The sequence below is a fragment of the Oenanthe melanoleuca genome, chromosome 25 (genome assembly GCF_029582105.1).
Source record: "Oenanthe melanoleuca isolate GR-GAL-2019-014 chromosome 25, OMel1.0, whole genome shotgun sequence".
NCBI classification, from domain to species: Eukaryota; Metazoa; Chordata; class Aves; order Passeriformes; family Muscicapidae; genus Oenanthe; species Oenanthe melanoleuca.
In genome coordinates, this window is record NC_079358.1 from 2638063 (window position 1) to 2663873 (window position 25811).

General features: G+C 47.1%; 1 protein-coding gene across 1 annotated transcript in view; it reads right to left on the bottom strand.

The window, feature by feature from the left end:
- COPA (COPI coat complex subunit alpha) overlaps positions 1-25811 on the bottom strand; it is a 57095-nt gene that overhangs the window by 20911 nt on the left and 10373 nt on the right. Inside the window, exons 6-17 of the mRNA XM_056509925.1 lie at positions 24201-24310; positions 22389-22498; positions 20053-20152; positions 18388-18523; positions 18200-18282; positions 14355-14505; positions 11731-11797; positions 9580-9655; positions 7010-7092; positions 3696-3835; positions 1772-1857; positions 71-209 (exon numbers count right to left, since the gene is read on the bottom strand). Of these exons, the coding sequence (XP_056365900.1) occupies positions 71-209; positions 1772-1857; positions 3696-3835; positions 7010-7092; positions 9580-9655; positions 11731-11797; positions 14355-14505; positions 18200-18282; positions 18388-18523; positions 20053-20152; positions 22389-22498; positions 24201-24310 (1281 nt within the window). The remainder of the gene's footprint in view (positions 1-70; positions 210-1771; positions 1858-3695; positions 3836-7009; positions 7093-9579; positions 9656-11730; positions 11798-14354; positions 14506-18199; positions 18283-18387; positions 18524-20052; positions 20153-22388; positions 22499-24200; positions 24311-25811) is intronic.

A 25811-nucleotide genomic window follows, 5' to 3' on the forward strand; every position in this document is an offset into this window, starting at 1 on the left:
AATTCCCAGTGATCCCCACGCTGACAATTCCCAGTGATTCCCACGGGGACACCCCAGTTCCAGCCCTGACCCCGAGGTGACGGCGTATTTGATGTGGTTGGACGTGGTGTAGATGAAGACGCCGCTCTCGTCCCAGGCGCCGCTCTTGACCCGAATGTTCTCGTGGATCTGGCACAGAGACTCCAGCTTGCGGTTACAGATCAGGATGGCTGGGGAAAAACGGGGGTGGGAATTCCCTCAGCTTCATCCCACTGCCGGGATTCCAGCAAAAAATGGGATGTTCCACAAAAAAACCCGGAAATTCCATTCAAAAACCCGGGGGTTTTCCGTGAAAAATTGGGGTTTTCTATTAAAAAATTGGGTTTTCCATTAAAAACTGGGGGTTTCCATTAAAAACTGGGGTTTCCATTAAAAACTGGGGTTTTCCATTAAAAATGGGGTTTTCCATAAAAAACCTGGAAATTCCATTCAAAACTGGGGTTTTCCATTAAAAACTGGGGTTTTCCATTAAAAACTGGGGTTTTTCATAAAAATTGGGGTTTTCCATTAAAAACTGGGGTTTTCCATTAAAAATCCTGGGGTTTTCCATTAAAAACTGGGATTTTCCATTAAAAATGGGGCTTTCCATTAAAACCTGGGGTTTCCCATTAAAAACTGGGGTTTTCCATAAAAAACCTGGAAATTCCATTCAAAACTGGGGTTTTCCATTAAAACCTGAGGTTTTTCATAAAAATTGGGGTTTTCCATTAAAAACTGGGGTTTTCCATTAAAAATCCTGGGGTTTTCCATTAAAACCTGGGGTTTCCCATTAAAATCTGGGGTTTTCCATTAAAATCTAGGGTTTTCCATTTAAAACTGGGGTTTTCCATAAAAAACCTGGAAATTCCATTCAAAACTGGGGTTTTCCATTAAAACTCAGGGTTTTCCATTAAAACTGGGCTTTTCCATTAAAAATGAGGTTTTCCATGAAAAACTGGGGTCTTCCATTAAAAATCCTGGGGTTTTCCATTAAAACCTGGGGTTTCCCATTAAAATCTGGGGTTTTCCATTAAAATCTAGGGTTTTCCATGAAAACTGGGGTTTTCCATTAAAAACTAGGGTTTTCCATTTAAAACTGGGGTTTTCCATAAAAAACCTGGAAATTCCATTCAAAACTGGGGTTTTCCATTAAAAATCCTGGGGTTTTCCATTAAAACCTGGGGTTTTCCATTAAAACCTGGGGTTTACCATTAGAATCTTGGGATTTCCCATTAAAAATGGGATTTTCCATTAAAACTCAGGGTTTTCCATTAAAACTCAGGGTTTTCCATTAAAAACTGGGGGTTTTCATAGAAATCCTGGGATTTCCCATTAAAAATGGGATTTTTCATTAAAATTTGGGATTTCTCATTAAAACCCAGGATTTTCCATAAAAACCTGGGATTTTCCATAAGAAAATCATGATTTTCCATTAAAACCTGGGATTTGCCATTAAAAACCTGTGATTTTCCACTAAAACCTGAGATTTTCTATAAAAACGTGGGATTTTCTATAAAAAACTGTGATTTGCTATAAAACCTGGGATTTTCCATAAAAACCTGGGATTTTCTATAAAAAACTAGGATTTTCTATAAAAAACTAAAAAGCCTGGGGTTTTCCACTAAAAACCCAAGATTTTGCATAAAAATCTGGGATTTTCTATAGAAACACAGGTTTTTCTCTAAAACCTGGGGTTTTTCCATAAAAATTTTGGGATTTTTCCATAAAAATCCCGGGATTCCCCCGAGCTCACCGTGCTTGGCCAGCAGTGCCACGTGGGACATGTCAGCAGACCAGATCACATATTTCACCTTGGAGATCTTCACTGAGGCCAAAGTCCTGGAAAAAAAAAAAAAAAAAAATTTGAAATCTCTGGGATCCCAAAAAAACATCAATGGAACCAAACCCACCATAATGGAACCCAAAAAAATCAGTGGATCCTAAATCAGGATTTAGGAGAAGCAGGATTCAGGAAAAGGATTTGGGAGAAGTGGGATTTTGGAAAACCAGGATTTAGGAGCAGCAGGATTCAGGAAACCCAGGATTAGGAACCCCAGGTTTGATGAACCCCAGGATTTATGAACCCCAGGATTCAGTAACCCCAGGATTTATGAACCCCATTATTATGAACCCCAGGATTAGGAACCCCAGGATTTAGAACCCCAGGATTTAGGAGCTCCAGGATTGATGAACCCCAGGATTTCAGAACCCCAGGATTTCAGAACCCCAGGATTTCAGAACCCCAGGATCAGGAACCCCAGGATTTCAGAACCCCAGGATCAGAACCCCAGGATCAGGGGCTCCCAGGATCAGAACCCCAGGATTACAGAACCCCAGGATTTCAGGACCCCAGGATTTCAGAACCCCAGGATTTCAGAACCCCAGGATCAGGAACCCCCAGGATCAGAACCCCAGAATCAGAACCCCAGGATCAGGACCCCAGGATTTCAGAACCCCAGGATCAGGAACCCCAGGATCAGAACCCCAGGATCAGGAACCCCAGGATTTCAGAACCCCAGGATCAGAACCCCAGGATCAGGGGCTCCCAGGATCAGAACCCCAGGATCAGGAACCCCAGGATCAGGAACCCCAGGATTTCAGAACCCCAGGATTAGGAACCCCAGGATTTCAGAACCCCAGGATCAGGAACCCCAGGATTTCAGAACCCCAGGATCAGAACCCCAGGATCAGGACCCCAGGATCAGGAACCCCAGGATCAGAACCCCAGGATTTCAGAACCCCAGGATTAGGAACCCCAGGATTTCAGAACCCCAGGATCAGGAACCCCAGGATTTCAGAACCCCAGGATCAGAACCCCAGGATCAGGACCCCAGGATTTAGGGGCTCCCAGGATCAGAACCCCAGGATTTCAGAACCCCAGGATCAGAACCCCAGGATCAGAACCCCAGGATTATGAACCCCAGGATCAGGAACCCCAGGATTTCAGATCCCCAGGATCAGGACCCCAGGATTTCAGAACCCCAGGATTTCAGAACCCCAGGATCAGGAACCCCAGGATCAGAACCCCAGGATCAGGACCCCAGGATTTAGGGGCTCCCAGGATCAGGGGCTCCCAGGATCAGAACCCCAGGATTTCAGAACCCCAGGATCAGGGGCTCCCAGGATCAGAACCCCAGGATTATGAACCCCAGGAACAGGAGCCCCAGGATTTCAGATCCCCAGGATCAGGACCCCAGGATTTCAGGACCCCAGGATCAGAACCCCAGGATTTAGGGGCTCCCAGGATCAGGATCCCAGGATCAGGAACCCCAGGATCAGAACCCAGGATTTCAGAACCCCAGGATTTAGGGGCTCCCAGGATCAGGACCCCAGGATCAGAACCCCAGGATTTCAGAACCCCAGGATTAGGAACCCCAGGATCAGGAACCCCAGGATCAGGAACCCCAGGATCAGGACCCCAGGATTATGAACCCCAGGATCAGAACCCCAGGATTATGAACCCCAGGATCAGAACCCCAGGATTATGTACCCCAGGATTTCAGAACCCCAGGATTTCAGAACCCCAGGATTTCAGAACCCCAGGATCAGGACCCCAGGATCAGGACCCCAGGATCAGAACCCCAGGATTTCAGAACCCCAGGATCAGGAACCCCAGGATTTAGGGGCTCCCAGGATTTCAGGACCCCAGGACCAGGAGCCCAGGACCCCAGCCCCACCGTTTCTGCTGCACGTCGAACAGCGTCACGCCGTCGGCGTCGCGCAGCAGGAGGTTCCCGGTGCCCGCGTAGAAAATCTCGTCGCAGTTGGGAACCGGAACCTTCTTGGTGATCTCGTTCTTCAGGTTCTTGATCAGGATCTGCCCCCCCAGACACGATTTTTTAGGGAATTCTGGGAGGTTCTGGGTTTTGCTGGGATTCCCCCTCCAGCTTTTGGTTGGGTTTTGTTTTGGGGGGTGCACAAAGAGCTGGGTTGGGAATCCGGGTTTTCCCAGAATTCGGGGATTTGGGAGGTTGGAAAAGCTCTGCAGGAGCATCAAACCCAACCCAAATTCCCAGATTTCCCTCCAGGGATGGGGATCCAACCCTTCCTGAGCCCCTTGAACACTTCCCAACCCTTTTTCCATGGGAAATCATCCCAAATTTCCAACCCTGGCCCAGCTGGAGGCTGCTCCCTCCTGTCCTGTCCCATTCCCTGGGATCAGATCCCAAATTTCCCCTGGAACATCCCAAATTCCCCCTGGATCCCCCTTTTCTCCAGGCTGAGTCCCCCCAGGATTCTCCATTCCCAACCCCTTTTTCTGGGATCAGGCCCCCCTGGATCCAATCCCCATTATCCCAATCCTAACAATTTTTTTTGGGATCAAGCCCCACTGGATCCAACCCCATGATCCCAATCCCAACCCCTTTTCTGGGATCCAATTCCTGTTATTCCAAACCCTATTACCCCAATCTCAAACCCTTTTTTGGGATCAATCCCCCTGGGTCCAACTCCCATTATCCTAATCTCCCACTTTTCCCCATCCTTTTTTATTTGGGATCAGGCCCCCCCTGGATCCAACTCCATTATCCCAATCCCAACAATTTTTCTGGGATTCAATCCCCATCATCCCAATCCCCATTATCCCAATCCCAACCATTTTTTTGGGATCAGGATCCTCAGGAGCCAATCCCTATGATCCCAATCTCCTGCTTTTCCCAACCCTTTTCATTTGGCACCAGACTCCCTGGAATCAATCCCTGTTGTTCCAATCACCATTTTCCCAATCCCAAGACTTTTTTTGGGATCTGGATCCCACCCCCATTATCCCAATCCCAACCATTTCTTTGGGATCAGTCCCTCTGGATCCAACTCCCATTATCCCAACCCCAAACCCTTTTTTGGGATCAGGCCCCTGGATCCCACCCCCATTTTTGGGATCAGTCCCTCTGGATCCTCCCCCATTACCCAACCCCAAACCCTTTTTTGGGATCAGAATCCTTGAATCCCACCCCCATTATCCCAACCCCATTTTTGGGATAAGTCCCCCTGGATCCTCCCCCATCACTCCCATCCCATTTTTGGGACCCCATCCCCATTACCCATCCCCATTTTTGGGATCAGTCCCCTTTGAATCCCTCCCCCATTACCCCAAGCCCATTTTTGGGATCAGTCCCTCTGGATCCCACCCCATCACCCCACCCCAATTTTGGGACCCCATCCCTCATTACCCCAAACCCATTTTTGGGATCAGAAACCCAGGATCCTCCCCCATTACCCATCCCCAATTTTGGTACCCCATCCCTGTTACCCAACCCCATTTTTGGGACCCCATCCCCAATTTTGGGACCCCATCCCTATCACCCCACCCCAATTTTGGGACCACATCCCATTTTTGTGACCCCACCCCATTTTTGTGACCCCACCCCATTTTTGGGACCCCACCCCAATTTTGGTATCACATCCCCCATTACCCCACCCCATTTTTGGGACCCCACCCCATTTTTGTGACCCCACCCCAATTTTGTGACCGCACCCCATTTTTGGGACCCCATCCCCAATTTTGGGACCCCATCCCCAATTTTGGGACCCCACCCCATTTTTGGGACCCCACCCCAATTTTGGTATCACATCCCCCATTACCCCACCCCATTTTTGGGACCCCATCCCCATTACCCAACCCCATTTTTGGGACCCAATCCCCAATTTTGGGATGCCATCCCCATTTTTGTGACCCCACCCCATTTTTGTGACCTCACCCCAATTTAGGGACCCCACCCCATTTTTGTGACCCCACCCCAATTTAGGGACCCCACCCCAATTTTGGGACCCCATCCCCATCACCCCACCCCAATTTTTGGGACCCCACCCCAATGTTGTGACCCCACCCCATTTTTGTGACCCCACCCCAATTTTCTGACCCCACCCCAATGTTGTGACCCCACCCCATTTTTGTGACCCCTCCCCAATTTTGTGACCCCACCCCATTTTTGTGACCCCACCCCAATTTTGTGACCCCACCCCATTTTTGTGACCCCATCCCCATTACCCATCCCCAATTTTGTGACCCCAACCCAATGTTGTGACCCCACCCCAGTTTTGTGACCCCACCCCATATTTGTGACCCCACCCCAATTTTGTGACCCCACCCCATTTTGTGACCCCACCCCATTTTTGTGACCCCACCCCAATTTAGGGACCCCACCCCAATTTAGGGACCCCACCCCAATTTTGGGTCCCCATCCCAATTTTGTGACCCCTCCCCAATTTAGGGACCCCACCCCAATGTTGTGACCCCACCCCATTTTTGTGACCCCATCTCCATTACCCATCCCCAATTTTGTGACCCCACCCCAATGTTGTGACCCCACCCCAATGTTGTGACCCCACCCCAGTTTTGTGACCCCACCCCATATTTGTGACCCCACCCCAATGTTGTGACCCCACCCCATTTTTGTGACCCCATCCCCAATTTTGTGACCCCACCCCAATTTCTGGGAGCCCACCCCATTTTTGTGACCCCACCCCAATTTTGGGACCCCAGTCCTCATCACCCCACCCCAATTTTGGTATCACATCCCCCATTACCCCACCCCAATTTTGTGACCCCACCCCATTTTTGGGACCCAATCCCCAATTTTGTGACCCCCACCCCAATTTTGGGACCCCACCCCATTTTTGGGACCCCATCCCCATTACTCATCCCCATTTCTGGGACCCCACCCCAATTTTGTGACCCCACCCCAATGTTGGGACCCCACCCCAATTTTTGGGATCAGTTCCCCTGTATCCCACCCCATTACCCCACCCCAATTTTGTGACCCCCACCCCAATTTTGGGACCCCACCCCAATTTTGTGACCCCACCCCAATGTTGGGACCCCACCCCATTTTTGGGATCAGTTCCCCTGTATCCCACCCCATTACCCCACCCCAATTTTGTGACCCCACCCCAATTTTGTGACCCCACCCCAATTTTGGGACCCCATCCCCATCACCCCACCCCAATTTTTGGGACCCCACCCCAATTTAGGGACCCCCAATTCGGGGCTCACCGAGTGCATCCTGTCCAGCACCGCGAATCGGTTCCGCGCCACCCACACGGCCGTGAGCCCCGAGGAGCGCTTCCCCTCGGGGGCTGGCAGGACAGGGGTGAGCAAAGGGCACCCCAAAACTGAGGGGCACCCCAAAACTGAGGGGGCACCCCAGAAACACAACAGGAGAACCCCAAAAACACACCAGGGTGAATGCCAGGGGAACCCCAAAAACAGTGGGGTGAGCAACGGGGGAACCCCAAAAACACAGCGGGAGAGCCCAAAACTGAGGGGTGAGCAAAGGGGACCCCAAAACAGAGGGGGACCCCAAAACAGAGGGGGACCCCAAAACTGAGGGGGGACCCCAGAAACACAGCAGGGGGACCCCAAAACAGAGGGGAACCCAAAAACAGCAGGGTGAGCAATGGGGACCCCAAAAACTGAGGGGGGACCCCAAAAACACACCAGGGTGAGCAATGGGGAACCCCAAAAACACAGCAGGGGGACCCCAAAAACAGAGGGGTGACCCTAAAAACAGAGGGGTGAGCAACGGGGGACCCCAAGAACACATGAGGGGGACCCCAAAAACTGAGGGATGAATGCCAGGGTAACCCCAAAAACACACCAGGGTGAGCAATGGGGAACCCCAAAAACAGCGAGGGGACCCCAAAAACACAGCAGGAGAACCCCAAAAACAGAGGGGGGAGCAATGGGGGACCCCAAAAACACAGCAGGGGAATTCCAAAAACAGAGGGGGGAGCAACGGGGGAACCCCAAAACACACCAGGGGAGCCCAAAACCACACCAGGGTGAATGCCAGGGGAACCCCAAAAACAGTGGGGTGACCCCAGAAACACACCAGGGTGAGCAATGGGGAACCCCAAAAACACACCAGGGTGACCCTAAAAACAGACCAGGGGAACCCCAAAAACACCTCAGGGGGACTCCAAAAACAGAGGGGTGAGCAATGGGGGAACCCCAAAAACAGTGGGGTGACCCCAGAAACAGAGGGGGGGGCCCAAAAAAACAGTGGGGTGAGTGCCAGGGGAACCCCAAAAACAGAGGGGGGACTCCAAAAACAGAGGGGGGAGCAATGGGGGACCCCAAAAACACAGCAGGGGGACCCCAAAAACACAGCAGGGTGAATGCCAGGGTAACCCCAAAACAGTGGGGTGAGCAACAGGGGACCCCAAAAACCGAGGGGTGAGCAATGGGGAACCCCAAAAACAGAGGGGGGACCCCAAAACACACCAGGGGGACCCCAAAAACAGAGGGGGGACCCCAAAAACACACCAGGGAAACCCCAAAAACAGTGAGGTGACCCCAAAAACAGCGGGATAAACAACTGGGTAACCCCAAAAACATCAGGAGAACCCCAAAAACACCAGGATAACCCTGGGATGACCCCAGAGTGCAGCCTTTGGGATGGGATTCGAGGGGTTTTTTTTCCCCCAAAAAATGTGGGATTCAAGGAATTTTTCCCCAAAAAAAATCTGGGATTTGAGTTTTTTTTTCCCCTCCAATAAAATGTGGGATTCAAGGAATTTTTTCCCCCCAAAAAAATCAGGGATTTAAGAGATTTTTTTTTTTTCCCCTAAAAAAAATCAGGGATTTGAGAAGTGTTCCCCCCTGAAAATGTGGAATTCTTCCAGAAAAAAAAAAGGATTTGAGGGATTTTTTTTTCTAAAAAAATCAGGGATTTGAGGTTTTTTTTTTCCCTAAAATTCAGATTTTTGAGGTTTTTCCCCCCAAATTTTTCCCTTCTCCCTCCTCTGCTGGTAGAATTTTCCTTTTTCCCTTTTTTTTCTCTTTTCTGGGAGCTGCTGGTTGGAAATTCCAGCTGCTCCTCTGTCACAAGCAGGGATTTGATTGATTTTCCCAATATCCCAGCTGGACAAAACTTCCCAAAAAATACAATTATTTTTGTCTCATTTTGTCCCTGGAAAAATCCCCAAATCCATCATTTATTTCCCCCTGGCAGGGGGAGCAGCTGGGATTTAAAACCAAGAAAAAATAAAAAAAAAAAATTAAAAAAAAGAGAAATTGGGAGTTTTTATCCCATTAAATCATGGCTTGGAATTGTAAATTCCTCCAAATAAAAAAAAGAAATAAATTTATGTGGGGTTTGGCAGAGAAAGAAAAGAAAATAATTCCTGGAATTGTCATTTTTAAAGGGTTTTTTATCCCAAAAATCCACCCCCAATCCATCAATTTTGGACAAAGCCAGGAAATCTCCAGCTGAGAGGGAAATTTGGGAAGGGAAAGGAGAATTCCTGATAAAATATGGATGGGGGTGGAAAAGTTTGAAATTTTCAAGGGAAAAGATGCCAAAAATATGGGAAAAAAAAGATTTTTTTTTGGGGGAAAAAGAAGATTTTTTGGGGGGAAAAATGGGATTTTTGGGGGGGAAAAAGAAGATTTTTTTTGGGGGAAAAATGGGATTTTTGGGGGGGGAAAAATGAAATTTTTTGGGGGGAAAAAGAAGAAAAAATGGGATTTTTTGGGGAAAAAAAGAGATTTTTAAGGATAAATAAAGGGTGGAATTGGGGATGGAAATTTTGGGGATTTTGGGGATTTTTGGGAACACTCACCATCGGGATTTTGGGAATCTGCATCCTTGGGAATGGTGTACAGGTCATAGGTGCTGTTCTCCAGGTTGCTGGCTCGCTGGGGGACAAAAAATGGGAGATTTTAGGGATTTTTCCCAAAAAAATGGGAGATTTTAGGGATTTTTCCCAAAAAAATGGGGGATTTTAGGGATTTTTCCCCAAAAAAATGGGTGATTTTAGGGATTTTTCCCAAAAAAATGGGGGATTTCAGGGATTTTTCCCATAAAAATGGGAGATTTTAGGGATTTTTCCCAAAAAAATGGGGGATTTCAGGGATTTTTCCCCAAAAAAAAGGGGGATTTTAGGGATTTTTCCCAAAAAAATGGGGGATTTCAGGGATTTTTCCCCAAAAAAATGGGGGATTTTAGGGATTTTTCCCAAAAAAATGGGGGATTTTAGGGATTTTTCCCAAAAAAATGGGGGATTTCAGGGATTTTTCCCAAAAAAATGGGGGATTTCAGGGATTTTTCCCATAAAAATGGGAGATTTTAGGGATTTTTCCCAAAAAAATGGGGGATTTTAGGGATTTTTCCCCAAAAAAATGGGGGATTTCAGGGATTTTTCCCAAAAAAATGGGGGGTTTCAGGGATTTTTCCCCAAAAAAATGGGGGATTTTAGGGATTTTTCCCAAAAAAATGGGGGATTTCAGGGATTTTTCCCATAAAAATGGGAGATTTTAGGGATTTTTCCCAAAAAAATGGGGGATTTCAGGGATTTTTCCCCAAAAAAAAGGGGGATTTTAGGGATTTTTCCCAAAAAAATGGGGGATTTCAGGGATTTTTCCCCAAAAAAATGGGGGATTTTAGGGATTTTTCCCAAAAAAATGGGGGATTTTAGGGATTTTTCCCAAAAAAATGGGGGATTTCAGGGATTTTTCCCATAAAAATGGGAGATTTTAGGGATTTTTCCCAAAAAAATGGGGGATTTTAGGGATTTTTCCCCAAAAAAATGGGGGATTTCAGGGATTTTTCCCAAAAAAATGGGGGGTTTCAGGGATTTTTCCCCAAAAAAATGGGGGATTTTAGGGATTTTTCCCAAAAAAATGGGGGATTTCAGGGATTTTTCCCATAAAAATGGGAGATTTTAGGGATTTTTCCCAAAAAAATGGGGGATTTCAGGGATTTTTCCCAAAAAAAATGGGGGATTTTAGGGATTTTTCCCAAAAAAATGGGGGATTTTAGGGATTTTTCCCAAAAAAATGGGGGATTTCAGGGATTTTTCCCCAAAAAAATCAGGGATTTGAGGGAATTTTTCCCCCAAAAATCAGGGATTTAAGGGATTTTTTTCCCAGAATTTAAGGGATTTTCCCACAAAAAAAAAACAAAAGGATTTAAGATGGTTTGCCCCTAAAATCAGGGATTTGGGGATTTTGGGATTTGGGGATTTGGGGAATTAGGATTTGAGGGTTTGGGGATTTTGAGATTTAGGATTTGGGGATTTTGGGGATTTGGGATTTTGGAATTTGAGGATTTTGGGGTTTGGGGATTTTGGGGTTTGGGTATTTTGAGATTTAGGATTTGGGGATTTTGGGAATTTTGGGATTTAGGATTTGGGGGGTTTGGGGATTTGGGGATTTTGGGATTTGGATTTTGGGAACTGTGGATTTTGGGATTTAGGATTTTGGGATTTGTGGATTTTGAGGTTTGGGGATTTTGAGATTTAGGATTTTGGGGTTTGGGGATTTTAGAATTTGGGTTTTTTATGATTTTGGGATTTTGGGGTTTGGGGATTTTGGGATTTAGGATTTGGGAGTTTGGGGATTTTGGGGTTTGGGGATTTTGGGATTTGCCATTTGGGGATTTTGGGATTTGGGAATTTTGGGATTTAGGATTTGGGGATTTTGGGGTTTGGGGATTTGGGATCTGGGAGTTTTGGGATTTTGGGATTTGGAGATTTTGGGATTTGGGATTTTAGGGATTTGTGGATTTTGGGATTTAGGATTTTGGGATGTTGGGATTTGGGATTTTAGGGATTTAGGATTTGGGCATCTGTGGATTTGGGGATTTTGAGATTTAGGATTTTGGGATTTGGGGATTTTGGGGTTTGAGGATTTTGCGATTTTGAGATTTAGGATTTTGGGATTTGGGGATTTAGGGATTTAGGGATTTAGGATTTTGGGATTTGGGAACTCACAGTGCAGAGCAGCACAGCGTTCTCAGCAGGGTTGTAGGACATGCTGAACACCGGGAACTTGGAACCACTGGGGGAAAAAAAGGGAAAAATGAAAATTGGATTTGGGGGAAAACAGGAGAATTTATGGGATGAGATGGGATTGATGGGATAGGATTGGGATTTATGGGATTTATGGGACTGAGATGGGATTAATGGAATGGGATGGGATTGGGATGGATTTTATGGGATGGGATTCGTGGGATTGGGATTGATGGGATTTGCAGGAAGGGATTGATGGGACTGGGATGGGATTTATGGGATTAGTGGGATTTCTGTGATTTCTGGAATTAGGATGGGATTTACAGGTGATTTATGGGATTTATAGCATTTCTAGGATACTGTTTCTGGGATTTCTGGGATGGGATTTATGGCATTTCTAGGATATAACAGAGGGGATTTCTGGGATGTGATTTATGGGATGGAATTTATGGGATTTCTAGGATGATTTACGGGATTTCAGGGATGGGATTTTGGGGTTTATGGGATTTGGGGTTTATGGGATTTGGGGTTTATGGGATTTGGGGTTTATAGGATTTGGGGTTTATGGGATTTGGGGTTTATGGGATTTGGGGTTTATAGGATTTGGGGTTTATGGGATGGGGTTTATGAGATGGGGTTTATAGGATTTTTGGGGTTTATGGGATGGGGTTTATAGGATTTTTGGGGTTTATGAGATGGGGTTTATAGGATTTCTGGGGTTTATGGGATGGGGTTTATGGGATTTCTGGGGTTTATGGGATTTTTGGGGTTTATGGGATTTTTGGGGTTTATGGGATGGGATTTATCCCGTGCCTGTGGAGCCGCATCACAGCCACATCCTGGGAGCTGCCACAGGAAGGATTGATGGGATTGGGGTTTATGGGATTTCTGGGGTTAATGGGATTTCTGGGGTTTATGGGATGGGATTTATGGGATGGTGTTTATGGGATGGGGTTCCCATGCCTGCAGAGCTGCATCACAGCCACATCCCAGGAGCAGCTGAAGTTGAGCTGCCACAGGGAGGATGGATGGGATATGATTTATGGGATTTCTGGGGTTTATGGGATTTCTGAGATGGGGTTTATGGGATTTTTGGGGTTTATGGGATGGTGTTTATGGGATTTTTGGGGTTTATGGGGTTTCTGGGGTTCCCATGCCTGCGGAGCTGCATCACAGCCACGTCCCGGGAGCTGCTGAAGTTGAGCTGCTGCAGGGAGGATGGATGGGACTGGGACAGGATTTATGGGATTTCTGGGGTTTATGGGATGGGATTTATGGCATTTCTGGGGTTTATGGGATGGGGTTTATCCTATACCTGCAGAGCTGCATGACAGCTACATCCCGGGAGCTGCTGAATTTGAGCTGCTGCAGGAAGGAAGGATGGGACTGGGATATGATTTCTGGGATTTCTGGGATGAAGTTTATGGATTTTTGGGGTTTATGGAGATTTCTGGGGTTTATGGGATTTTGGGATTTATGGGATGGTGTTTATGGGATGGGGTTCATCCCATGCCTGCAGAGCTGCATCACAGCCACGTCCTGGGAGCTGCTGAAGTCGAGCTGCAGCAGGGAGGATGGATGGGATTGGGATTGATAAGATATGATTTGTGGGATTTTTGGTGTTTATGGGGTTTATGGGATGGTGTTTATGAGATTTATGGTGTTTATGGGATGGGGTTTCCATGCCTGCAGAGCTGCATCACAGCCACGTCCCGGGAGCTGCTGAAGTCGAGCTGCAGCAGGGAGGATGGATGGGATTGGTGGGATATGATTTATGGGATAGGATTTATTGGGTTTATGGGATTTATGGGATTTCTGGGGTTTATGGGATTCTGGGATGGGGTTTATGGGGTTTTTGGGGTTCCCATGCCTGCACAGCTGCATCACGGCCACGTCCCGGGAGCTGCTGAAGTCGAGCTGCTGCAGGATGGATTGATGGGATTGATGGGACTGATAGGATATGACTTATGGGATTTCTGGGATTTCTGGGATTTCTAGGATGGTGTTTTTGGGATTTTTGGGGTTCCCATGCCTGCAGAGCTGCATCACAGCCACGTCCCGGGAGCTGCTGAAGTCGAGCTGCAGCAGGGACGGTGGATGGGACTGGGACAGGATTTATGGGATTTCTGGGGTTTATGGGAAGAGGTTTATGGGATTTTTGGGGTTTATGGGAGGGGTTTTATGGAATGGGGTTTATGGGATGAGGCTTATGGGATTTCTGGGGTTTCTGGGGTTCCCATGCCTGCGGAGCTGCATCACAGCCACGTCCTGGGAGCTGCTGAAGTTGAGCTGCCGCAGGGAGGATGGATGGGACTGGGAAAGGATTTATGGGATTTCTGGGGTTTATGGGATGGGGTTTATGGGATTTCTGGGGTTTATGGGATTTCTAGGATGGTGTTTTTGGGGTTTTTGGGGTTCCCATGCCTGCGCAGCTGCATCACGGCCACGTCCCGGGAGCTGCTGAAGTCGAGCTGCAGCAGGGACGGTGGATGGGACTGGGACAGGATTTATGGGATTTCTGGGGTTTATGGGATGGGATTTATGGGATTTTTGGGGTTTATGGGATGGTGTTTATGGGATTTCTGGGGTTTTTGGGGTTCCCATGCCTGCGCAGCTGCATCACGGCCACGTCCCGGGAGCTGCTGAAGTCGAGCTGCCGCAGGAACCGATCCTTGACGTAGAACAGCGAGTTCCCGTGCACGGCCAGCGCCGGCCGCTCCCGCTCCAGCTTGAACACCAGCATCCCCCCATCGTGTCCTGGGGGGAAAAACAGGGAAAAATATTGGGAATTACACCTGGAATTCTGGGGTGGGATTGGGGATTGAACACCTGCATGCCCCCATCGTGGCCTGGGGAAAAACAGGGAAAAATATTGGGAATTACACCTGGAATTCTGGGGTGGGAATGGGGATTGAACACCTGCATGCCCCCATCGTGTCCTGGGGGGAAAAACAGGGAAAAATATTGGGAATTACATTGGGAATTCTGGGGTGGGAATGGGGATTGAACACCATCATGCCCCCATCGTGTCCTGGGGAAAAACAGGGAAAAACATTGGGAATTACACCTGGAATTCTGGGGTGGGATTGGGGATTGAACACCAGCATCCCCCCATCGTGGCCTGGGGAAAAAAACATGGAAAAACATTGGGAATTACACCTGGAATTCTGGGGTGGGAATGGGGATTGAACACCTGCATGCCCCCATCGTGTCCTGGGGAAAAACATTGGGAATTCTGGGAAAAACATTGGGAATTACACCTGGAACTCTGGGGATTGAACACCAGCATCCCCCCATCGTGTCCTGGGGAAAAAAACATGGAAAAATATTGGGAATTCTGGGAAAAACATTGGGAATTACACCTGGAATTCTGGGGTGGGAATGGGGATTGAACACCTGCATCCCTCCATCATGTCCTGGGGAAAAACAGGGAAAAACATTGGGAATTCTGGGGAAAACATTGGGAATTACACCTGGAATTCTGGGGATTGAACACCAGCATCCCCCCATCATGTCCTGGGGGGAAAAACAGGGAAAAACATTGGGAATTCTGGGAAAAACATTGGGAATTACACCTGGAATTCTGGGGATTGAACACCAGCATCCCCCCATCGTGTCCTGGGGAAAAACAGGGAAAAATATTGGGAATTCTGGGAAAAACATTGGGAATTACACCTGGAATGGGGACTGAACACCCAGCATCCCTCCATTGTGGCCTGGGGGGAAAAACATGGAAAAATATTGGGAATTACATTGGGAATTCTGGGGTGGGAATGGGGATTGAACACCAGCATGCCCCCATCGTGTCCTGGGGAAAAACAGGGAAAAACATTGGGAATTCTGGGAAAAACATTGGGAATTACACCTGGAACTCTGGGGATTGAACACCAGCATCCCCCCATCGTGTCCTGGGGGGAAAAACATGGAAAAATATTGGGAATTCTGGGAAAAACATTGGGAATTACACCTGGAATTCTGGGAAAAACATTGGGAATTACACCTGGAATTCTGGGGTGGGACTGGGGATTGAACACCTGCATCCCTCCATCGTGTCCTGGGGGGAAAAACATGGAAAAATATTGGGAATTACACCTGGAATTCTGGAAAAAACATTGGGAATTACACCTGGAATTCTGGGGATTGAACACCTGCATCCCCCCATCGTGTCCTGGGGAAAAACATTGGGAATTACACCTGGAATTCTGGGGTGGGAATGGGGATTGAACACCAGCATCCCCCCATCGTGTCCTGGGGAAAAACAGGGAAAAACATTGGGAATTACACCTGGAATTCTGGGGATTGAACACCAGCATCCCCCCATCGTGTCCTGGGGAAAAAAACATGGAAAAATATTGGGAATTCTGGGAAAAACATTGGGAATTACACCTGGAATTCTGGGGATTGAACACCAGCATTCCTCCCATCGTGTCCTGGGGAAAAACAGGGAAAAATATTGGGAATTACACCTGGAATTCTGGGAAAAACATTGGGAATTACACCTGGAATTCTGGGGATTGAACACCTGCATCCCCCCATCGTGTCCTGGGGGGAAAAACATGGAAAAACATTGGGAATTACACCTGGAATTCTGGGAAAAACATTGGGAATTACATTGGGAATTCTGGGGTGGGAATGGGGATTGAACACCAGCATCCCCCCATCATGTCCTGGGGAAAAACAGGGAAAAACATTGGGAATTCTGGGGAAAACATTGGGAATTACACCTGGAATTCTGGGAAAAACATTGGGAATTACATCTGGAATTCTGGGAAAACATTGGGAATTACACCTGGAATTCTGGGGATTGAACACCAGCATCCCCCCATCGTGTCCTGGGGGGAAAAACAGGGAAAAACATTGGGAATTCTGGGAAAAACATTGGGAATTACACCTGGAATTCTGGGAAAACATTGGGGATTACACCTGGAATTCTGGGAAAAACATTGGGAATTACACCTGGAATTCTGGGAAAAACATTGGGAATTACAGCTGGAATTCTGGGATGGGAATGGGGATTGAACACCAGTGTGGCCCCATCGTGGCCTGGGGATGAAACCACCCAGAATTCCAGGAAAACACTGGGAATTACACCTGGAATTTTGGGCAGAACCAGCAGGAATTCGGGATGGGAACCACAGAAAGGAGTTCCTGGGGAAATCTGGGGGGTCCTGAGGGGATTTTTGGGGTATCCCATCTGGAATTTGGGGTTCCCCCATCTGGAATTTGAGGTTCCCAAGGGAATTTTGGGATATCTCATCTGAAATTTGGGCTCCAAAGAGAATTTGGGGTTCCCAAGGGAACATTGGGGTTCCCAAGGGAATTTTGAGGTTCCCAAGGGAATTTTGGGATATCCCATCTGAATTTTGGGGTTCCCCAAGAAATTTGGGGTTCCCAAGGGAATTTGGGGCTCTCCCATCCAGATTTTGGGATTCCCAAGGCAATTTGGGGCTCTCTCATCTAAATTTTGGGGTTCCCAGGGGAATGTTGGGGTTCCCAAGGGAATTTTGGGGTCTCTCATCGGAATTTTGGGGTTCCCAAGGTATTTAGGGGTTCCCAAGGGAATTTGGGGTTCCCAAGGGAATTTTGGTGTTCCCAAGGGAATTTTGGGATATCCCATCTGAATTTTGGGGTTTCCCAGGAAATTTGGGGTTCCCAAGGGAATTTGGGGCTCTCCCAGCGGAATTTTGGGGTTCCCAAGGGAATTTGGGGTCTCCCCCATCTGGAATTTGAGATTCCCAAAGGGAATTTTGGGGTCTCCCAGCTGGATTTTGGGATTCCCAAGAGAATTTGGGGTCTCCCAGCCCGATTTTGGGGTTCCCAAGGGAATTTTGGGGTTCCCAAGGGAATTTTGGGGTATCCCATCTGAATTTTGATGTTTCCCAGGAAATTTGGGGTTCCCAAGGGAATCTGGAGCTCTCACATCTGGAATTTGGGGTTCCCAAGGGAATTTTGGGGTATTTCATCTGGATTTTGGGGTTCCCAAGGCAATTTTGGGATATCTCATCTGAAATTTGGGCTCCAAAGAGAATTTGGGGTTCCCAAGGGAATTTGGGGTTCCCAAGGGAATTTTGGGGTCTCTCATCGGAATTTTGGGGTTCCCAAGGTATTTTGGGGGTCCCAAGGGAATTTTGGGGTCTCCCAGCCCGATTTTGGGGTTCCCAAGGGAATTTTGGGGTATTTCATCTGGAATTTGGGGTTCCCAAGGGAATTTGGGGTCTCTCATCGGAATTTTGGGGTTCCCAAGGTATTTAGGGGTTCCCAAGGGAATTTTGGGGTTCCCAAGGGAATTTTGGGGTCTCTCATCGGAATTTTGGGGTTCCCAAGGTATTCAGGGGTTCCCAAGGGAATTTTGGGGTTCCCAAGGTATTTAGGGGTTCCCAAGGGAATTTTGGGGTTCCCCAGGGCATTTTGGGGTCTCCCAGCCCGATTTTGGGGCTCCCCCAGGACTCACCAGCAGCGAACAGGTTGAGGTTGGGATGTGCTGCCAGCACCCAGAACCGGTCGTGGTCGCGCCGGAACGTTTGGACTCCGGTGCTGGTGGGGGGGGAAAAAAAACCAAAAAAAACCAAAAATTTGGGGATCCTGGGAATTCTGGGAATCCCCCAAAATCCTTTCCCACCCCCAGGGAACCCCCCTCACCGCTTGGACATGTCCCACACCCTGATGCTCTTGTCCTCTGAGTTGCTGAGGATCAGCTCCTGGCGCGGGTGGAACACGGCGCACGAAACGTTGTTGTAGTGGCCACGGCAGGTGTCCACCTCCCAGGCCTTGGATTCTGGGAAAAAACACAAGGAAATGGGGAAAAAATAATGGGATGGGGGAATAGAGCAGGGGGATGGGGAGAAGATACAGAGAAATGGGGAGAAAATGTGAGAAAATGGGGAAAAAAACTGCTGGAGAAAGGGAGAAACCAGCCCGGCGTGTGTTCACCTCCCAGGCCTTGGATTCTGGGGGAAATGGGGAAAATGGGAAAAAAAATTATGGGATGGGGGAATACAGCAGGGGAATGGGGAGAAAATACAGAGAAATGGGGAGAAAATGTGAGAAAATGGGGAGAAACCACAAGGAAATGGGAAAAAAAATTTGCTGGAGAAAAGGAGAAACCAGCCCGGTGTGTGTTCACCTCCCAGGCCTTGGATTCTGGGAAAAATGGGAAAAACAGGGAAAATGGGAAAAAAAATAATGGGATTGGGAAAAAGAGCAAAGGAATGGGGAGAAAATACAGAGAAATCGGGAGAAAATGTGAGAAAATGGGGAAAAAATCTGCTGGAGAAAGGGAGAAACCAGCCCGGCGTGTGTTCACCTCCCAGGCCTTGGATTCTGGGGAAGATGAGGAAAATGGGAAAAAAAATAATGGGATGGGGAAATACAGCAAGGAAATGGGGAGAAAATATGAGAAAATATGAAAAAATCACAAGGAAATGGGAAAAAATCTGCTGGAGAAAGGGAGAAACCAGCCCGGCGTGTGTTCACCTCCCAGGCCTTGGATTCTGGGAAAAAACACAAGGAAATGGGGAAAATGTGCTGGAGAAAAGGAGAAACCAGTCTGGCATGTGTTCACCTCCCAGGACTTGGATTCTGGGGAAAAATGGGGAAAATGGGGAAAAAAATAATGGGATGGGGAAATACAGCAGGGGAATGGGGAGAAGATACAGAGAAATGGGGAGAAAATGTGAGAAAATGGGAAAAAAGACAAGGAAATGGGAAAAAATCTGCTGGAGAAAGGGAGAAACCAGCCCAGTGTGTGTTCACCTCCCAGGCCTTGGATTCTGGGAAAAACAGGGAAAAAATAATGGGATGGGGAAAAACAGCAAAGGAATTGGGAGAAAATATGAGAAAATGGGGAAAAAGCACAAGGAAATGGGGAGAAACCATAAAGAAATGGGGAAAAAAGACAAGGAAATGGGGAAAAAAATCTGCTGGAGAAAAGGAGAAAGCAGCCCAGCATGTGTTCACCTCCCAGGCCTTGGATTCTGGGAGGAAAAACAGGGGAAAATGGGGAAAAAAATAATGGGATGGAGAAAACCAGCAGGAGAATGAAAAGAGTGGGGGGGAAAAAAAAACCCCAGGAAAATGGAGAGAATTGGGGAGTAAAAGGAGGAAAATGGAAGGAATGGGGATAAAAACAGAAATGGGAATAAAAACTCAGAAAAACGGAAGGAATGGGAGAAAAAATCTCACAGAATTGGGGGAAAAAAAGCAGGAAAAGGCTGGGAATGGGGGCTGGTTCCCATTTTTCCCATCCTGAGGGGTTTTTCCCACTTTTTCCCATTTTTGCTGTTTTTTTTCCTGTTTTTCTCTCACCGTTCATCCTCCAGATCTTCACCTGGCGATCGTCGGCGCCCGAGACGATGAGAGGCATGGAGGGGTGGAAGGCAGCCCAGTTCACCCCCCTGTCATGGCCCTGAAATCCAGGGAATTTCCATTGGGAATGGGAAAAAATCCAGGGAATTGTCACTGGGAATGGGGGAAAAAAACCTGGGAATTGTCACTGGGAATGGGGGTGGAAGGCAGCCCAGTTCACCCCCCTGTCATGGCCCTGAAATCCAGGGAATTTCCATTGGGAATGGGAAAAAATCCAGGGAATTGTCACTGGGAATGGGGGAAAAAAACCTGGGAATTGTCACTGGGAATGGGGGTGGAAGGCAGCCCAGTTCACCCCCCTGTCATGGCCCTGAAATCCAGGGAATTTCCATTGGGAATGGGGAAAAATCCAGGGAATTGTCACTGGGAATGGGGGAAAAAAACCTGGGAATTGTCACTGGGAATGGGGAGAAAGAAATCCAGGGAATGGTCACTGGGAATGGGGGAAAAAAACCTGGGAATTGTCACTGGGAATGGTCAATGGGAATGGGGAAAATCCAGGGAATAGTCACTGGGAATGGGGGAAAAAAACCTGGGAATTGTCACTGGGAATGGGGGAAAAAAATCCAGGGAATGGTCACTGGGAATGGGGAAAATCCAGGGAATTTTCATAGGGAATGATCACTGGGAATGGGGGAAAATCCAGGGAATTTTCATAGGGAATGGGGGAAAATCCAAGGAATTGGCACTGGGAATGGTCACTGGGAATGGTCACTGGGAATGGGGAAAAATCCAGGGAATTTTTATTGGGAATTGTCATTGGGAATGGGGAAAATCCAGGGAATTGCCACTGGGAATGGTCAATGGGAATGGGGAAAAATCCTGGGAATGGTCAATGGGAATGGGGGAAATCCAGGGATTGTTACTGGGAATGGGGAAAGTCCAGGGAATTGTCACTGGGAATGGGAGGCAGCCCAGTTCACCCCCCTGTCATGGCCCTGGGAAAAGGGAATTGTCACTGGGAATGGGGGAAAAAAACCTGGGAATTGTCACTGGGAATGGGGGAAATCCAGGGAATGGTCACTGGGAATTGTCACTGGGAATGGTCACTGGGAATGGGGAAAAATCCAGGGAATTTTTATTGGGAATTGTCATTGGGAATGGGGAAAATCCAGGGAATTGCCACTGGGAATGGTCAATGGGAATGGTCACTGGGAATGGGGAAAAATCCATGGAATTTTTATTGGGAATTGTCATTGGGAATGGGGAAAAAACCCTGGGAATTGTCACTGGGAATGGTCACTGGGAATGGGGAAAAATCCAGGGAATTGTTACTGGGAATGGGGGAAAAGTCCAGGGAATTGTCACTGGGAATTGTCACTGGGAATGGTCACTGGGAATGGGGAAAAATCCAGGGAATTTTTATTGGGAATTGTCATTGGGAATGGGGAAAATCCAGGGAATTGCCACTGGGAATGGTCAATGGGAATGGTCAATGGGAATGGGGAAAAATCCAGGGAATTTTTATTGGGAATTGTCATTGGGAATGGGGAAAAAACCCTGGGAATTGTCACTGGGAATGGTCACTGGGAATGGGGGGAAAATCCAGGGAATTGCCACTGGGAATGGCCAATGGGAATGGTCAATGGGAATGGGGGAAATCCAGGGAATTGCCACTGGGAATGGTCAATGGGAATGGTCACTGGGAATGGGGAAAAATCCATGGAATTTTTATTGGGAATTGTCATTGGGAATGGGGAAAAAACCCTGGGAATTGTCACTGGGAATGGTCACTGGGAATGGGGGGAAAATCCAGGGAATTGTCACTGGGAATGGTCAATGGGAATGGGGAAAAATCCAGGGAATTTTTATTGGGAATTGTCATTGGGAATGGGGAGAAAATCCAGGGAATTGGCACTGGGAATGGTCAATGGGAATGGTCACTGGGAATGGTCACTGGGAATGGGGAAAAATCCAGGGAATTTTTATTGGGAATTGTCATTGGTAATGGGGAAAATCCAGGGAATTGCCACTGGGAATGGTCACTGGGAATGGGGAAAAATCCAGGGAATGGTCACTGGGAATGGTCACTGGGAATGGGGAAAAATCCAGGGAATTTTCATAGGGAATGGGGAAAAATCCAGGGAATTTTCACTGGGAATGGCCACTGGGAATGGGGGAAATCCAGGGAACGGTCACTGGGAATGGTCACCGGGAATGGGTCAAATCCAGGGAACCTTCATTGGGAATGGCGGAAAATCCAGGGAATTTTCACCGGGAACGGTCACTGGGAATGTGGGGGTAACTCCCCAGGGAATTTTGGGAATTCTGGGCACCTCCAGGACGTGCTTCACCACGGCGTCGGTGGTGCCGAACAGGTCGACGCCGGTGATGCCGCGCACGTCCGACTCCACCGCCCCCGGGGACAGGTTCTTCTTCCTGAGCCCTGGGAAAGCAAAAATTCCAAAGGTTTTTCCTCATTCCTTGGGATCACATCCCAAATTTCCCCTGGAAGATCCCAAATTTTATCCTGGATTCTCCGTTTTCTGTAGGATTCCCCCGTTCCCGTCTCTTGCTGATCCGTCCCGGGATTTTCCAGCTCCACCCTCGGGATCCACAGAATCCCAAAATTCCTGGGAGAGAATTCCAAGGATCCACAGAATCCCAAAATTCCTGGGAGAGAATTCCAAGGATCCACAGAATCCCAAAATTTTTGGGATTGAGAGAGAATTCCAAGGATCCACAGAATCCCAAAATTCCTGGGATTGAGAGAATTCCAAGGATCCACAGAATCCCAAAATTCCTGGGAGAGAATTCCAAGGATACACAGACCCCAAAATTTTTTGGGATTGAGAGAGAATTCCAAGGATCCACAAAATCCCAAATTCCTGGGAGAGAATTCCAAGGATCCACAAAATCCCAAATTCCTGAGAGAGAATTCCAAGGATCCACAAAATCCCAAATTCCTGGGAGAGAATTCCAAGGATCCACAGAATCACAAAATTCCTGGGAGAGAATTCCAAGGATCCACAAAATCCCAAATTCCTGGGAGAGAATTCCAAGAATCCACAGAATCCCAAAATTTTTGGGATTGAGAGAGAATTCCAAGGATCCACAGAATCCCAAATTCCTGAGGTTTGGGAAAGAATTCCAAGCTCATCCAGTCCAAGCTGTGCCTGATCCCAAAGAATTCATGGAATTCCCTCCAGGGATGGGGATCCAACCCTCTCTGAGCCCCCTGAACACTTCCCAACCCTTTTTCCATGGAAAAATCATCCCAAATTTCCCACCCTGACCCAGCTGGAGGCTGCTCCCTCCTGTCCTGTCTCATTTTCTGGGATCAGATCCCAAATTTCCCCTGGAACATCCCAAATTCTCCCTGGATCCCCCTTTTCTCCAGAATTTCCCATTCCCTTCTCCAGCTGCTCCAGCCCCATTCCCATCCCAGAATTTTTTTGGAATCTCTCACCCTTTTCCCAGATTATCCCAAGTTTTTCCATGGAATCTCACCAGATGCATCCCACACCTGTTTCCATGGATTTCCCATCCCCATTCCCAGGTTTTTTTTGGGATTTTTCACCAGATATATCCCACACCCTTTCCCAGGTTTTCCCATTCCCATTCCCATGAATTCCCCATCCCCATTCCCATTTTTTTTGGGAATTCTCACCAGAGACGTCCCACACCCAATCCCATTCCCATGGATTTCCCATTCCCATTCCCAGGTTTTTTTTTTGGGAATTCTCACTGGATATATCCCACACCCTTTCCCATGGATTTCCCATTCCCATTTTTTTGGGAAATTCTCACCAGAGATGTCCCACACCCATTCCCATGGTTTCCCCATTCTCAGTTTTTTTGGGAATTCTCACTGGATATATCCCATTCCCATTCCCAGGTTTTCCCATCCCCATTCCCGTTTTTTTTTGGGAATTCTCACCAGAGATGTCTCACATTCATTCTCAGGTTTTCCCATCCCTATTCCCACTTTTTTTTTTGGGAATTCTCACCAGAGATGTCTCACATTCATTCCCAGATTTTCCCATCCCATTCCCATTTTTTTTTTGGGAATTCTCACCAGAGATGTCCCACACCCATTCCCATGGTTTCCCCATCCCCATTCCCATTTTTTTTTTGGGAATCCTCACCGGAGATGTCCCACACCCTGACAGTCTGGTCCAGGCTGGCCGACACCACCAGGTCCTCGGCAGGGTGGAACTGGGCACACATCACGTAGTGGTTGTGTCCTGTCAGCACGCTGGGGGAAGGGGAAAATGGGATAAAAATGGGGGAAAATGGGGGAAAAATGGGGAAAATGTTCCAGAAATAACAGGGAAAAAATGGGGTAAAAATGGGGGAAAATGGGGGAAAAATGGGGGAAACATTACAAAAATAACAGGGAAAAATGGGGTAAAAATGGGGAAAAAATGGGGGAAAAATGGGGGAAAAGGGGAAAAAATGGGAGAAATGGGGAAAAAATGGGGAAGAAATGGGGAAAAAATGGGGGGAAAATGGGAAAAATGGGAAAAAATGGGGAAAAAATGGGGAAAACGTTACAAAAATAACAGGGAAAAAATGGGGTAAAAATGGGGAAAAAATGGGATAAAAGGGGAAAAAATGGGATAAAAATGGGGAAAAAATGGGATAAAAATGGAGAAAACATTACAAAAATAACAGGGAAAAAATGGGGTAAAAAGGGGGAAAATGGGGGAAAAATGGGGAAAAAATGGGATAAAAATGGGGAAAAAAGGGGGAAAATGGGATAAAAATGGGATAAAAATGGGGAAAAAATGGGGAAAAAATGGGGAAGAAATGGGGAAAAAATGGGGGGAAAATGGGGAAAAAATGGAGAAAAAATGGGGAAAAAATGGGGAAAACGTTACAAAAATAACAGGGAAAAAATGGGGTAAAAATGGGGAAAAAATGGGATAAAAGGGGAAAAAATGGGATAAAAGGGGAAAAAATGGGATAAAAATGGAGAAAACATTACAAAAATAACGGAAAAAATGGGGTAAAAAAGGGGGAAAATGGGGGAAAAATGGGGAAAAAATGGGATAAAAATGGGGAAAAAAGGGGGAAATGGGATAAAAATGGGTAAAAATGGGGAAAAAATGGGGAAAAAATGGGGAAAAAATGGGGGAAAAAATGGGGAAAAAATGGGGAAAAAATGGGATAAAAATGGGGAAAAAGGGGGAAAACCTTACAAAAATAACAGGGAAAAAATGGGGTAAAAATGGGGAAAAAATGGGGAAAAAATGGGGAAAATGTTCCAGAAATAACAGGGAAAAAATGGGGTAAAATTGGGGAAAAATGAGATAAAAATTGGGAAAATGTTCCAGAAATAACAGGGAAAAAATGGGATAAAAATGGGGAAAAAGTGTGGAAAAAATTACAAAAATAAAAGGCAAAAATGGGGTAAAAATGGGGAAAAAATGGGGTAAAAATGGGGTAAAAATGGGGAAAAAATGGGGAAAAAATGGGGAAAATGTTCCAGAAATAACAGGGAAAAATGGGGTAAAAATGGGGAAAAAGTGGGATAAAAATGGGGAAAAAATGGGATTAAAATGGGGAAAAAGTGGGGAAAACATTACAAAAATAACAGGGAAAAAATGGGGTAAAAATAGGGAAAAAATGGGATAAAAATGGGGAAATAATGGGGAAAAAATGGGATAAAAATGGGGGAAAAATAGGGAAAAAATGGGGAAAAAATGGGGGAAATGTTCCAGAAATAACAGGGAAAAAATGGGGTAAAACTTGGA